The sequence below is a fragment of the Equus przewalskii genome, chromosome 17, assembly GCF_037783145.1.
Source record: "Equus przewalskii isolate Varuska chromosome 17, EquPr2, whole genome shotgun sequence".
Taxonomy (NCBI): Eukaryota; Metazoa; Chordata; class Mammalia; order Perissodactyla; family Equidae; genus Equus; species Equus przewalskii.
The window spans coordinates 59660181-59675012 of record NC_091847.1 but is presented as its reverse complement, the minus strand read 5'-3'; the positions used below and the strand labels follow the sequence as shown (position 1 = coordinate 59675012).

Below are 14832 nucleotides of genomic sequence, written 5' to 3'. Positions count from 1 at the left end.
CTTCCAGTTGGCCAGAAGCATTCATCTGCTTCTTGCAGGGTGGGGAGTGGGACTAATATTATTAAAGATGAAAGTAAAGACAAATGAGAAGCCCAGCACTGAAGACCTAAATGAAACTTTTGAGCTCCCAGTAAGGCAATAGTCCTGAAAGCCAGACTTTGATCAAAACAAAAAGGGTTTCTCAAGTTCCCGAACCTCTACCTAACATACATGACCCAAGCTTGTAGCTTTGAACATTGAGTTTATTAGAAACCATGGACAAAAGGCACTCAGGTGATAAAGTAAGAGATTTTCTGCCATGTGAGATGGGAAAACTTACTTCTTCTGCCCTGGTGAAGTACAGGAAAGGGGACCTAGGTAGAAAGTGTTTTATGTAAATGGTCAAAGTATTTTGACCTCTTACCTCTGAGCTGAAACCCCAGGGTGGGAAACATGTTTGTTGAAAGTAAAAACTTAAAGCAGAGAGGATTTTTCCAGTGGCTTAGTGAGTTAGCTACAACCGAATAAAAATAGTGGTATGGTGTGGCCAATCCCAAGTCTTCCTTAATGCCTGTGTGGGGTGGAGGGCTCAGGAAGTCCTGTGTGCCCAGTGGGGAATTCAGAAGTCAGCTGAAACGAGGCCAGTGTATCTGCCATGAGCTTATCATGCCAATGGCAAGAGGTCAAGGGATATGACACAGAAGCTAAAGGGTTACCAGCTTCTGTGGAGATCCAGATAAAGGATGTCTTGCAGCACCAGTGAAGGCTAAGATTGGGCTCAATAAAAGGGGGTCACCATAGTTCCCAGACTGAGTCAATTGAACAGATCAGCCACGGATTTTAGCAGTATGTCTACAAGGAGCCAAGTGACCAGACAGATAAGGGACATTGTTGCAGATACCAGGGAACACAGAGGAGAGCAAGGAACTGCAGATTTGGGTTTGAGGCCACCTCTTTTCTGCCACTATAAGGTCATAGAAGCCTGACTCCCTATAAACTGAGACGCCTCCTTGAAGAAAAAACAGTGGGTTGGAGGAAATATGAATGACTGAACATTTACCGTATGACTGAGTTTTTAGAAGAAAATATTTATATAAGAAGATCATGAGAGCATTAATCAGCCCTTTGTTCGTGTATTAATTCATTCAACAAATAACCATCAAGTGTCTCTTATATACCACACACGGGGAATACGACAGACACTAACCCTTGCCCTCCTGTAGCTTACATTTCAGTGAGGGTAGTTTCAGGTGGAAGATATAGAAAAAAAGAAAATAGTTTAATTAGCAAAAACAAAGATGCTATAATTTATTTGCACATTTGAATAATAGTGTGTTATATTTTTAATCCTATACCAATAAGGATGAAAAGTATTCTGGTAGTGTGTATGACTTTGTTATCGTTAAGAAAAGCTAAAAACAACTGCACAGTTTATTCTTGCTTGGAAACTAAGTTTAAATAACTTGATATTTTATCATAGGGTCAGTCATAGACTCACAAAAATTTAGAGCTGGAAAAGATCTTAGAAGTCATTGGGTTTAACATCTTAGTTTGACTGGTAAGGAAACAGACTTACAGGGAGTTGAGAAAATCACTGCCAGAGCTGGGATTTAAATGTATGTTTCTTGACATTGGTCCAGGACTCTTTGTAATACAACAGGGATTCCATTCAAATCTTAACATAACATATTCATTGATTATTTCACCTTGATATCAGTAGGCTCTTTCTAGGGCCAGCTCTTTTAAGTATTGGGAGCATAAGGGACCATGCAGTGATATTTAAGTAGGGTAGAGGATTAGGAGAAGAATAGACACTCAATAGAGTGATTAGTTGCTTCTTCTTTTTCTCCATAGAATGTGCAATATAGCCCAGAAAAAGCCCAAGTGACCTCAGTGGCACCGTGTATGCCAAGGTGACAACCTACTCAGTGGGGGTAAAAGCTTGGGCTCAGGGATGAGACAGATGGCTTGAAATTCCAGCTCCATCACCTATCAACTAGCTTCATAATCAGGTGCAAAACTTCTTGCATGAAATTTGTTATAAAAAATGGATAAAATGCTGAAGGTTGTGAATGACTTACTTTAAAAGGATACATCAAATTTAAATTATCTCTAAAATGATGCTGCTGTCACCCACTTATATGCAACAGTTTTCCCTCCAGTGACAAAAGAGGAGAGTTATGGTTATTCTATCAGGAATAGTTCACACTCTGCCATTTATCTCATGGTAGAGTCAGCCAAGCGGTGTTCCACTCTACTGATGCAATGTTTATAGCTACGTCAAATGAAAATCGTGGCAGTTCCTGCTTTTTACTTTTCTTGGTTTTATCAAGAACCAGGTACTTTTCTGGGACAGCATCACAAGCATGTTTCATTTTTCATGCATGATGTGTCAAAAAAAAAAAGTTTGAGAACTATAGAGCTGGAGTTTAAGTGTAAGAGATGCTCTCATCATAAGACAGGGCTGGTTCTACCCTTGGTGGAAGGTGGAGAGGCAAGAGTGAAAGAAGCAGGCTTTTAAAATTTTAAAATTATATCATGTGTATATAATGATAAAATCTAAAATGCCATTCAGTCCTTTCTTTCTTGCATTTCCTTCCCTCTTCTACACTTAATTTAAAACCCACTTAAATGTGTAACTTGTGACATTGTGTTTAATTAAATTGTGTTAAAAAAAAGAACATACACTTTGTCTCAGACTGATAGTTGACTAGACTCATGTGGTAAAATGATAACCTGTAGATACATTCATTTCCAGGTCTTGGGCTGGCATATTATGTGATTTTTCTACCATTGCATACTTTTTGGCACTTATATATTACAAACAGAGCCAGAGAAAGGACAATTATGATTAAAAAAAAAACAAGGAAGAGTAAAGCTAACCTGTTTTCCAAGATGCTTAACACAAAATTGTGAGTTGATCTATGTTTTATGACACAGAATGAGTTAGTTATGATGGGTATGTTGGTGTGTTTAAGCTGAGCATTTTAACAAATTAAGATATATTTATTGAGCACCTAACAGTGCTGAGTGGGGAAGTGTGTGTGTGTTTGTCTGTATGTGTGTGTGAGAGAGAGCAGGAAGTGGGGGTGGAAGTGTTAGGCAAAGTCATATTGAAAGAAAGTTTATTACAACAGGAAAAACATAAATATCACTTCTGACCCCCACTCTCAGAAAAAAACTATTCAAAATAAAGTATGGTTAGTTTGTTCTATAGGAGAATTGACCTGGTTATTTACAAAATAGATTTTAGTATTTTGCCCAATACAGTTGTGTTAATTTAAGGAATATATTTTTGTAATTTAAGCAACAGTAGTCAGGTCCTTTCACCTCATTGAATACTACATTTAAGTTAAATAAGTTAATAAAGCAAACTTTTCTTCCCAGTATTAAATTTAAATGCTTTTTGAGAAAAAGTTAATGGAAACACTTAAGAAACACATATTTTTGTTTGTGCCAAGTGAATATTTAACTTACTTGTATCTTCTCATGGCTCTTTAGGTTCTAAGATTGTGTTTAAATATAGTGCTTGAAGTAAATGGGAATCTAAGCTTTCTACCTGAGTAATGTAAGAGCAAAAAGATTATAAACCTAATGCAAGCAAAGACATTATGGATTTGCTCTAATTAATTTAACAACTTTCAGATTCCGCAGTTGCTAAGCCTTTGAGCTTCAAGTTAGAATGTATACTTGCTTGCCGTTTGAAGTGTGGCTTGGCTAGATGTTTATTAGTATTTGTGTTGAGTTCCTTTCATCATGTTAATGAAGAAATCATCTCATTTTTCTAATTCAAAATTAGACAAAATGAAAGTTAATGGACTTATTCTCTTTGGTTGTCCCTGAGGGCTATTTATGCTAAATTAATGGTGATATAGGTAAACCATCAGTACAGAAATTGAATGTCACCCATAAATGCAAAAATCCTTCCAGAAGACCTTTACAATTTGTTATTAGTTAGGAATCTTTCTATACAAAGAAAGCCAAAGCATTTGGTTATGATGAAGCATCTACTCCAAAGGTCTGCATATTAGTTTGCATAGCGATTGTCTCCAGATTTAACTTCAGTATTACCCACATGTGAATTTATGATTGGATGCTTATTGATAGTGAAGGGAACATTAATTTAGACGTCACTATATAAATATATAATAGCTACATAAAAATATGTAATATAAAATTATCTACCTTTTTATTTGTAAATTCTTTGTTTATTTATAACTTTATATAATAAATGTATATTTTTTGGAGTATTGGGCATCATAACATCTGTGCTAGTTCCTTTGCAAGAAGCAGGCTAATCATATTTAGAAATAGCACAACGGTACTATTAAAGCTGGAAAGGAACATAGAATTCAATTAATACTATAACTTCATTTTACAAACAAGGAAACTGGGGCTCAGATAGGTCAAGAAATTTTCCCACAATGGCCCAGCATATTTGTGATAGAACTAGGACTAGAACGCATTTATTTTATTTTTAGTTCAAAGCTCTCTCAGACTCATTCCATTTTCTAGTGGGGATTAGAACTGTTCAATAAAATCAGTGATTTTTTTGTAATCCTCTTCTCCTTCCTTGTCTCTCCTCTGGGAAGAAAATAAAAAGGTGTTCTCGCTCCTGTGGAAGTGTTCAGAGGGTGTTAAGAACTGCAAATTGCAGCCATATAGATCATGTCTCCCTCTGTGGCATTGATCCTTATTTTTATGGAGCATTCAACTAAAGACGTGTATGTTTCTGTCCCCCCCCCCCCCCTTTTATTACATGTCTATTTTTAAAACATTTTACTCATGCTTTGAAATGATTTATTTTATTACATACCCAACCTCTGACCTGAAATCTCATCACATTATTGATTGAGTAGGAGTTTTATTAGTGATTCAGATAGAGGAATGTCTCCAAAATAAGTTATATTAAAATATGAGGATTTGCCTTATCTGTAACCAGAACAAGAGTTCCTGCAGTGTGAGTCTAAGTCTTCCAAATAAAACACTTTTTAATGTCATTTATTTTCAGCTGTTCACAACTTCTCTCTTCTACCTACTTTTCTTTCTTTTTATTTTTATAAATTCAAATTTGATCATACAATATAAAAACCTTAGGTTCCCAAGGAGATTTGGAGACTTTTTAAAAAAGAGTTTGTGTATGTGCGTGTGTTTCCCTGTTTTTTTTTGCAGTGTCCCCCCCTTAGTTGGAAAGCCACACTTGGGTACAGACATCTGGGTACAATGTCGCTGATAGAATTGAGCAATTTTTGTTTTTCTAACTTAGTAGTTCTGGCCAGCCTTGCATGCGCTTCTATCAGTTGAAATAGCATCTTCAACTTTAGCCAAGTGTAGGTTATTAGGTTATGAGTGCCAAAAATGATGAGTTGTTTCCACACTTCATCCAGTGAGAATAAAAGCAAGATTGTAAAATAATTATAATCTCTTGAAGCAGAGCCAGCCACGCAGCCTGAAGCCCATCTTTCTTCATTAATTTGTATACAGTTCTTATTTTAACAGAACAAACTTTCAGAGGGTACTCACATGGGACTACTGAACCAGCTGTACAACTTTTATTTTGAAGAAAAAAGTTGAGCCTCAGAACAGGCTGTTTTAAAGACAGGGAGGGACTTAGCTTTTCCGAGCTTGACCAGCATGTGGAAGGAGAGCTCTCATGGCTGTAATAACTTAGGAAGCTCCTACCTGGGTGACACTGGGGGAGGAAGTTTTCTGTTTGTTTTGTTTTGTTTCTGAGGGTCTCGTGCACTTCGCTTTCCTGTGTCAACGTGACTCTTGGTGGTTTTTGCACACCCTGCTCTGTGGGGGAGTGCCCCAACGTGCCTGTCTTATGTGGCCTCTATGGACACACTGCTCAGCTGGCAGAGAGCAGGGAAGTTTTCTCCCAGCACCCAAAAAGAGAAAGAGGAAACTACTTTTTCCTTCTGGACTTCTTGCAGCACAATAGATCAGAATAAGCTTCCACGTTCTCTCCCTGGATTTCTGGAGTGGTTTCCAGGAAGAAGTTAAACCTTCACCTTAAATGGATGACCATGTCACAATCAGGAAGAAACATCTCCAAAGACCCATCTTTAGGTAAGTAATGTTACATCTTAGGTGGTTTCCGGGCTATCAAGAAAAATAAGTTATCTCTTTCATCCTTAAATTGGGAATTCTGGCACCAAGCTACAGCAAGGCAGAAGTGTGCCTAAAGTTTAACTTCATGCATACGGAAGGAGTCGTTTTATTTTCTATTTTCTGAAACCCTATGTACAAGCTCTTATCAACACCTCAAAATATATTTTAAAAACCTATTAGCTGTTCATGCATATGAATGACATAGCCCTGGGAAAACTTCTGAAACATTATGCAGTTCCTCTCTGTTTCCAATGACCCGCTAAATGGGAAATATTGTGCCTGATTCTTTCAACTGATTACACTCAGAGGTAGTGTTTTAGTGCTGCTAATGCTACATCTTTTTGCAGTAATTTGTGGCGAGACAAATGTGAACTTGAGAGCGATTGTACTAGGTTGTGCATTTTACAGCTAGTTCACAAATGTCTGAATGGCAGATAAGGAAACAATTGGGCAATAGGAGAAATTTTATGCTGAGGAGGAATCTTTGGCCAGGAAAATGTAGAGACAGCATAATGGAGTGAGCTAAGGTTTTATTCTGGGGGGAGGGACACTCTTTCTCTAAGAGAGCAGCAATTTCTCTGTTGATTCTTTAACTCTTGATTCTTTATCTTTTATGCACTTTAGAATTCAGAACTTAGAATTAAGAAGTTTAAAGAAGCTAGAAAATGAACACAAACAATTTCTGCCTCTTAAGAGAAGATTAAAAAAAGAACTTAATTATATATCAATTTTGTGCCTCTCCCAAAATAATATCCTAAACATAGCAAAGATACTTCTTATTAGTAATATTAATATTAAAGTCAAGTCACAGCCACTAGTTGTTGATCTAGAATTAACTACAGGATAATAGTTTATGGATGGAATTCCTGGCATTCCGTGGTTGTTACATAATGAATAAGAGTAGGCCTCAAGGAGTATAATTATATAAAATGTGGCTGTATTTTTGTATTGATTAAGCATTATTACAGTATTTTTAGAAAGAAAAATATACTTTTGTAGTGCGTAAAACCAAATTCTAGCTCAAATCTGTTTTAAAACCTTCTTTTGAAGATAAATCATATGTAAATCTACAAATATGGATTTAATATCACAAACTGTCTACTTAAATATGCATTTGTAAATTTTATGCAGTGGTGGGTAAATAACCTGAAATCCAAAATGACTCTCAAGATGTGTATTCACTTTCCATATTTTCTGAAAAGTTCTCCCAGTTCTATGTAATTAATTTCTATTTTCTCCTAAGTGCATGTGTGACTTCAAAAAGACATGACAATTGCCTAGATAATTCTAGACTCAACTCCACTGAGGCACCACTCAAAGAGGGCACCTGCAGAAGTTCAAGAAGGCAAGGTTGTGCTGGGTAAAATCGGATCCACTTAGCCATAAACTGTAGTATATTACCCTATGGGGGAGCTGTGGCGATTGAGCCTGGAGGTACTTCACCACTGGCTTATGCCCTGTCCTATCCCCTCCTGATGAATTATATGCTTAGGTGCCACTTGCAGTGGAATTGCAGTTCAACTGAAGTTCTGTTCTTTTTTATGTAAAGTACAGATCCTTTGTAGAAGCTGAGATTCTTTGCCCAGATAATTAGAATAAAATTTGGTAAATTCAAATGATGCTTCGTGATTCTGGTGACCTAGAAGAGAAAACGCAGCTACTAAAGAGGAGATAATTTCACCCAGGCAATCATTTCAAGCAAATGTTGAACACAGGTTAAGGCCAGACGTGGAGGTGGGATTGATTGGTCAACTGGCATGTTGACAGCTGGCTCTGCTTTTTTCAGGATATGATTTTGATGAGGGAAAAGGGAGGAGGACAGTATCTTAAAGGATTCAAATGACTAGGCATAATTCTTCAGAGAAAGTCTTGGGCTGCTCTTCAGTAAAATACAGCATGGGCTGTCTGATAGCTAGTTGTACTTTAGGGCAAGTTGGGAAGTGGTTTAAGCTTGCCTTTGGCATCTCTGGCCCTTATCCTATGCCCCACTTCATTTTCTTGGTCAGCCTCCTTTCCTAGGTCCCTTGTCCCTTTGGGCTACCCCTGGAGTGTCCAGTCTCTTACATTGAGACAACTTTCTCAGGCCTGTCCTTTCTGGTCAGAGACCTATGGACCAGACCTTTCCTTCTCAATATATACTTGTTGGCACCCCACTTCCTTAGGACTTTGCACATTGGTTCTCAATCCACTGGGTAAGCAAATCTGTGTTAAGCTGTTTCCTATGTGCTGGTTGCAAGTTTAACAGAAATTTTGTAAAAAATAATATCTTGGCTGTTTATAAATAATTCATTTAAAAGTTCAATCATTAAAAGAGATCAGTGCAAGAGTTTTTTAGAAATACCTGACATGTTGACAATGTTAAAATTTTTATATACAGGCTACTTTCTCCTGCGACTGAGCCCACAGTTTTAATTCAATTCACATGGTCTTCTCTGATTGACTACAGGTGTCCAGAATCTGGGCTATGCCACTGGGAAGGTCAGATATGACAAAGAAAAACAAACCGTATCTGCCCTCACATGTCATATCCTCTAGTATATACCTAGATAACTATGGCACAAGTAGACCATGAGTGCCAAAAAGGAGGTAAAAATGTCCTGGGAAATTATAATGAAGAGACAGATTTCAGTGATGACTAATTCTGACACCTAAGTGAATTGAGAGAGGTAAGAGCAAGATTTTTTTTTAATTTAATTTTTGAGACTGAATTAGCATCAATTTTTCATCAGGAAAATCTCCCTAAATTTCAGAGAGCAAAAGTCATCCATCAAGTGTAAAAAGTTAGCTGAGAGATTTTAAAGTAGATGGTGGACATTTGCAATTCCATGGCTGGATACGATACTGGGAAGACTGGCAGGAATCTTATGTGCTATTAGATTCTGCCTGTAAGACTCACTGTGTCTCTTACAGTGGTCATTCTCAAATCATCTCACATAGTTAGGTTATCAAATCTATGTTTTAAAAATCTTTTGTAGAAAGTTTAGATGTGTATTTTCACACCAAGTCTGTGAGGCAAGGAATAAAGGCAAAGTTTCGTTTATGGCCAAGGTGGGAGTTTGTATGATCTCTTTAATCATATCATGTGGAACTTTGGGATTAATGAGATGATTCAGCCCTGAGCATATGTAAATGGTGCATCTTGAACACCCTTTGTGGTTTTGCCTGCAGATGTTCTTGCAGCTCAGATTTGTATAGAGAAAAGATGATTCTCCCTCTACTAAAGAGAAACACTTTAAGTTTTATAATTTTCCGGGAAGGAAGCACTATCACAAAATCTGTATTAAAATGTTTTCAGTCAACAACATTGATTTTGTTCCTAGCAGTTATAAAATAAAATTACATAGATTCTTAAAATCCAAGATGTGAATCACCACTTGATGTTAGAGCCCTCCTATAGACATGTTCATTTAGACTTCTAAAAACCTCTTTTTCTGTATTATCACAGAGTTTAATGTCTGGTAATCATAATTTATCTCTTTATATAAATAGATTAATCAATTTATAACACATTCAAATGAGGTAGCTTCGTGTAACTTCAGTAAACAATTGCTGAAGACACTTCTATCTTATTGCACCTCTGTCTTATTGTACACATATTGCTCAGTGAACTTTCTATTCCCATGGGATAAATCAACCTTAAACCTTGGTGCCAAGAAAAATCTGTTTCTCCTAATAAAGTTGCATCACTGAAAAATATTTCTTATCTGAGTTTTACTGCCATGAAGAGTTTAAGTCTTGGTTTTTGTTATAATTATCTCCTCCTACTTGATTTGATATTTTACGTTACCAAATTCTGTTATATGTGCATCATTTTCCATTTGTTACTTCAAATTCCTTCTAGAAGTAAGTAGAGAAAAAAATGAATTTAAAAATAAATTGAAACTTTTCTTATATGTTAAGCCTTATTTAGTGTTGTTTGGAACCAACAACCTTTTGAACTTCTTCAGGATTCAAAAGTGGATACGTTATTTTTGTGGTGACTTTCCACTAAAAGTAGCACTTAAAAAGCCACAAACAAAATCATGCATAGAGTTCTTCAGCAGCCCTGGAATTGAGAACTGGTCTATGCATCCAGGATCTGAGACATTAAAGGGCAAGTCAAATGGCTGCCAGGGCCCAACACTAATGAAAATCATGTTGAGATCTTCACAGCATTTAGAACATGCTGTTTCTTCTCTTTATGCCTTTTCAAAAGTTTTATTTTTACAAGTATCTGTTAGCAGAGGAATTCTGAGTGTGTTTTTGGCAGGATATTTTCTTCACATAGAGATGTAGAAAACAGTAGGATGAAATAAGAAAGGCAGATTCTGATTTTGTTTGTAGACCTAATGGGGATGTTTAGTAACCATTACTATGTCTGAATTCTAATTTCAAGGTATGATCTATGCTTTATAGAGGAATATCATAAAATATCTGTTACATATTTAAAATCACACCTTTGGAGTGTAATAATTTTTATTATTCCCACATTTAAGTTCAGTGTACTAACATTAGTGTCAAACTAAAACATAAGTTGCTTATATGGAGGGGCCACACTGCATTTCAGACTTTTGTACATTAATAAGGTGAAATATCTGACTGATTTTGCCGATTTACAGTAGTTTTCTAAGCAAGGTGTCCAGATAGTATTCAAATATTCAGATATTTCAGACTCATTTCCTTCAGTGTTATGGGAACAATAAAAAACCAAAGCAAAGAATATAAAATGTAAAATCACTACAAAATTTAAAGAAATTGTAATATATTTTGGACATTGGTATTTTTGTCTCATAAATATTTAAGTATTTACAGTGTTCTTTGATTTAAGTCTCTTTTTAACACCTTCCTCTCATCAGAAATACATACTTTATACAGAAATATGTTTAGTACAAAGTCATCAAAGTTAAAAAGAATTCATAGAAAAAAATTAAGAATGAGTTGCTGAAGTACTATAATATGTTAAACATATTTTCTTTTTTGTGCAATGAATTTCCTCATAGGAAAAAGCTCTATGTCAATCAAATCCAAAATATTATAGAATTCCGTATTTATGAAAGTATTTTCCAGTTGTTGGCTCTAAGACAAAAGTGATTGGAAATTCATTTATTAAAAAAAGAGAGAGAGGAGAAAATGAATTTACCTGCAATGGTTACATAGTTACATACTGGAAATTTAATTTCAAGGTTTTAAAAAAATAAAATGATGATTTTTATGTAAGTGACAATTAATTGGTAGAAAAAACGATCATATTTAAATTATTCCCCTTTGCTATGAAAGTAAAAAATACTTTGGAAAATAGACATAGTGCAATGAACTTAAAGTTTATGACACTGTTGGACATAATAAAAATTAATGAAGAACAAATATATTTTATAAGACGTTTATTAAAAATTAATTTTTTTGTTGTCTAGGTCAGGATGTTATTGGTGCTGGTCAAAGGTCATCGTATGACATAAAACAAGGAACAGACACAAATTGACCTTTAAAATAGATTACAAATATTAAAGCAAAACAATTAACATATGAATATAAGGCAGGTAATATTTATCATAAAAGTAATTATCAGACACTTGTGTGCCTTTTTTTCTAGTTGTGATAAAAATAGCTCTAATCTTTTAGTGGTCATCACGACTAGGCAAACTATAATTTGTTATACATTTTAAAGTCAGGCAGGAAGTAATTTACTCTTGCTGCTATTATTTCATCCATAGTCAACACAAATTTAAATTATTTCCAATAAACTTAGCAGCAGCCGCCGCTGCAGCAGTAGATATTATACTAAGATCTGCTGTTCATAGAAATCTTAGCATATTCTTAGGCAACTTACATGCATGTAATCTTCAGAACAACTTCATAAAGAAGTATTAAATCCACAATTAATGATTTTGGTTATGGATCCAAGAACAGGGAATAGATTAAAACACGGGAAAATATCTCTCACTCAGGAGCTACACAAATCTTGTTTTCTAAGCTAGCAAAACTTGGCAATAATTACATTGGTATAATTTAGAAATGACTTTTCAAATATTTGTAATGTTTGGGATGAGGAAAATCAAGATTATGCAGGTAAAATGATATACTGGGGATAATGTAATGGTTTTATACCATCTGGAGAATTTTATATTTGGAATAATCAGCCTGTTAGATATAGTGTTTAGGTAAAAAGTAATGAAAAATAATAAGAAGAAGATTAAAGACGATGTCTAGGTTTGTAGAAACAGAATAAGATTAAAGAAGTCTGCAGTACTCATATAACCAGTCTCTTCAGTTCTGTGACTGAACATGACATAATTTTCATACTTAGTTCTCATGGGAAAGCTTCCGTTTATTTATGTATTTGATTAAGGCCACTTGGACATGAACTCTAATTGAGGAAAATCCAACATTTCCTGAATTGGAGCTGCTGGAAGTGCATAGGGAGAGTCACAGTGCTTTTGAAGGAACAGATGACAAAGCTTCCAGATTTGTTATCTTCATAACATCCAAGCCTGCTGCATTAAAACCATATTTTTTGTTATGGATTCTGAGTCAAATTGGTGTCTATTTTTAGTGTTTTGGTGACTCCAGGCTTTAGGATCTTAGGACGTTATTTTTAGAAGAGTTGTTTATTAAATCAAAACAGGCATTTAAATATTAATTATATATTTATTAACCACTTGTTCATAGACATTGAAAGTCTTGGGCTTTCATTATGAAAATTATCACTTCAGCTTTAAAAATATTAATATTTAATTTGACATTTTTAATGACCAAAGAGCTTGGAACAAATTGTTTGGAGATCAATGGTAATGAAAAACAGCAGGGCTGTATCTTTCATATACAAACGTGGCAAGTTTTGACTCCTAATTGAACAAGGAAAGGAAAATCCCACTCAGTCAAGTCACTTTTAAATTATATCATTAAATTAAAATTTGGATGAAAGTAGAGACATGTGATAGTCTGGGGCCACCTATTTGTTAGATATCTCCTCTAATGAAAAACCCAAATGCTTATAGCTTTTACTCTGATGATGTAACTTTGTGAAACAACATAAAAGAGAAAAAAGAGATTCCTACTAATTCTGTGCCCACTAATAAAGCATTTGCTGCTCAGCCCAGCTGCATCCAATTGTTTTGAACTCTGAGATCCCATGTCATTTTATCTGCATCTCTTTTACTGCACATATCACTTCATATTATTATAATTATTTGAGTAAGGGGATCAACTCTCCTCTACAACTATAAGATTCCTGAAGCTACAATCATTATTGAATTCATCTTTGTATTTCCCATAGCTTTTGATAGAATGTGTGTCATAAGTTAGCATTTACCCAGTCTTCAAACTTAAATACCTAAAGGGATGAGGTCAGTATCGTAAATGAGTGAAATAGGAGGTGTTAAGAACTGTGGTCGACGGGAAACAAAAAACATTTAGTTTCACATTTTTAAAAACACTGAAAGGCTAAAACAAAATCCAACGGCAGACTGCTAGCTGGTGACCCTTGAAATAAATGAATGATAGAATAAATAATTTATTTATTTAGGTCCACCTAGTTGTTATCTCTCCATTTTCAGGGTGAATGATGGCCAGTAAATCTTAGCTGAAAATTCTGGTGGCTACATCTAAGAGGATTACTAGAGAGATGGGTTCTTGGTTCTTGATTCTCATACAAGTTAAAGAATGAGCAAATGAATAAACTTGTACTGATAATCTGTATATAATCTTGTAGCATTAAAGAAAATACTTAAAGAAATATGTAATTATTAAATGAATAAAATGCGTTTATGTTAGCCTCAATTTGAATTATTCCAGAACTGGGGAATTCAATGCCTATAGCCCATTCCACCTTTGAACAACTGTAACCTGTTAGAAAGTACTTTCTTAAATGGAAATCTGTCTTCCAGTCAGTATAAACTTTTTTGTTTCTTAGTAGAACTGGAACAAGAAGGATCCAAACTGTTTCTTTCATAGGACAGCCTTTCAAACACGGAAGACAATTATATCAGCTATTGTTGTTTATATATCTTCCTAAAACTCAGTGGCTTAAAATGACATGAGTCTACAGATCAGCTAAGTGGTTCTGTGACCCGTGGTAAATTTGCTTGATCTCAATGGGCTTCCTCATGCATCTATGGCGAGATTGTGGGTTTGTTGTGAGCTGGCTGGTCTCGGAGGACACGGGTTACACACAATTTGGGTTTCCTCCATGAGTCTCTCATATCCCTCCAGCAGGCTAGCCTGGACATGTTCTTAGGGTAGCAGCAGAAATCCATGAGAGGAAGTAGAATCTCACAAACACTTTTTTCAAGGTCTAATTGAGTCTGAATGAGTCAAGTTGCTACTGTCCCATTGGAAAAATCAAAAAGTCGCATGGCCAAGCCCAGAGTCAGTGTGGGAGGGCATTACTAATGGGAAGCAGTCCATTTGGGTCAATTAATGCAATTAATGCTCTTTAAAAGCTCTTGCACTTTTTCTGATTCTTTCCTTTAGTCCATCCATAGTTCATTCAGCCATTGAAGAGACAGCACATAATTTGAATTTTTATTTCATGTTGTTAAAGCTATCTGAGAGACCAGTGAGGATAGGAAAAAATATACATATTAACAGAATAGTGAAGTCTAGTTGATTCTCATGTCGCTAATGGGTCAAATGTGTCGCACCTGACTCCAGGGTTTAACATACCTCAGATTCCTGGTTAAAAAATTAAAAGTTAAAAAACTTTCACCTAATTGCCTAAAACATGAGCCATTACACTCACAACGATGGCCCACATTTTCGCAG

At 35.4% G+C, this 14832-nt stretch overlaps 1 protein-coding gene across 13 annotated transcripts in view; it reads left to right on the top strand.

Moving 5' to 3' along the window:
• Positions 1–14832, top strand: part of PDE1A (phosphodiesterase 1A) — a 341793-nt gene that overhangs the window by 82467 nt on the left and 244494 nt on the right. The window contains exon 1 of one of the 13 annotated variants that reach the window (XM_070580375.1): positions 5386–6051. The exons of 10 other annotated variants lie outside the window; for them this stretch is intronic. In XM_070580375.1, the coding sequence (XP_070436476.1) occupies positions 5999–6051 (53 nt within the window). In that variant the 5' untranslated portion in view covers positions 5386–5998. Of the gene's footprint in view, positions 1–5385; positions 6052–14832 lie in introns of those variants that run through there. 2 more of the 13 variants (XM_070580374.1, XM_070580377.1) reach the window with 2 other exon arrangements.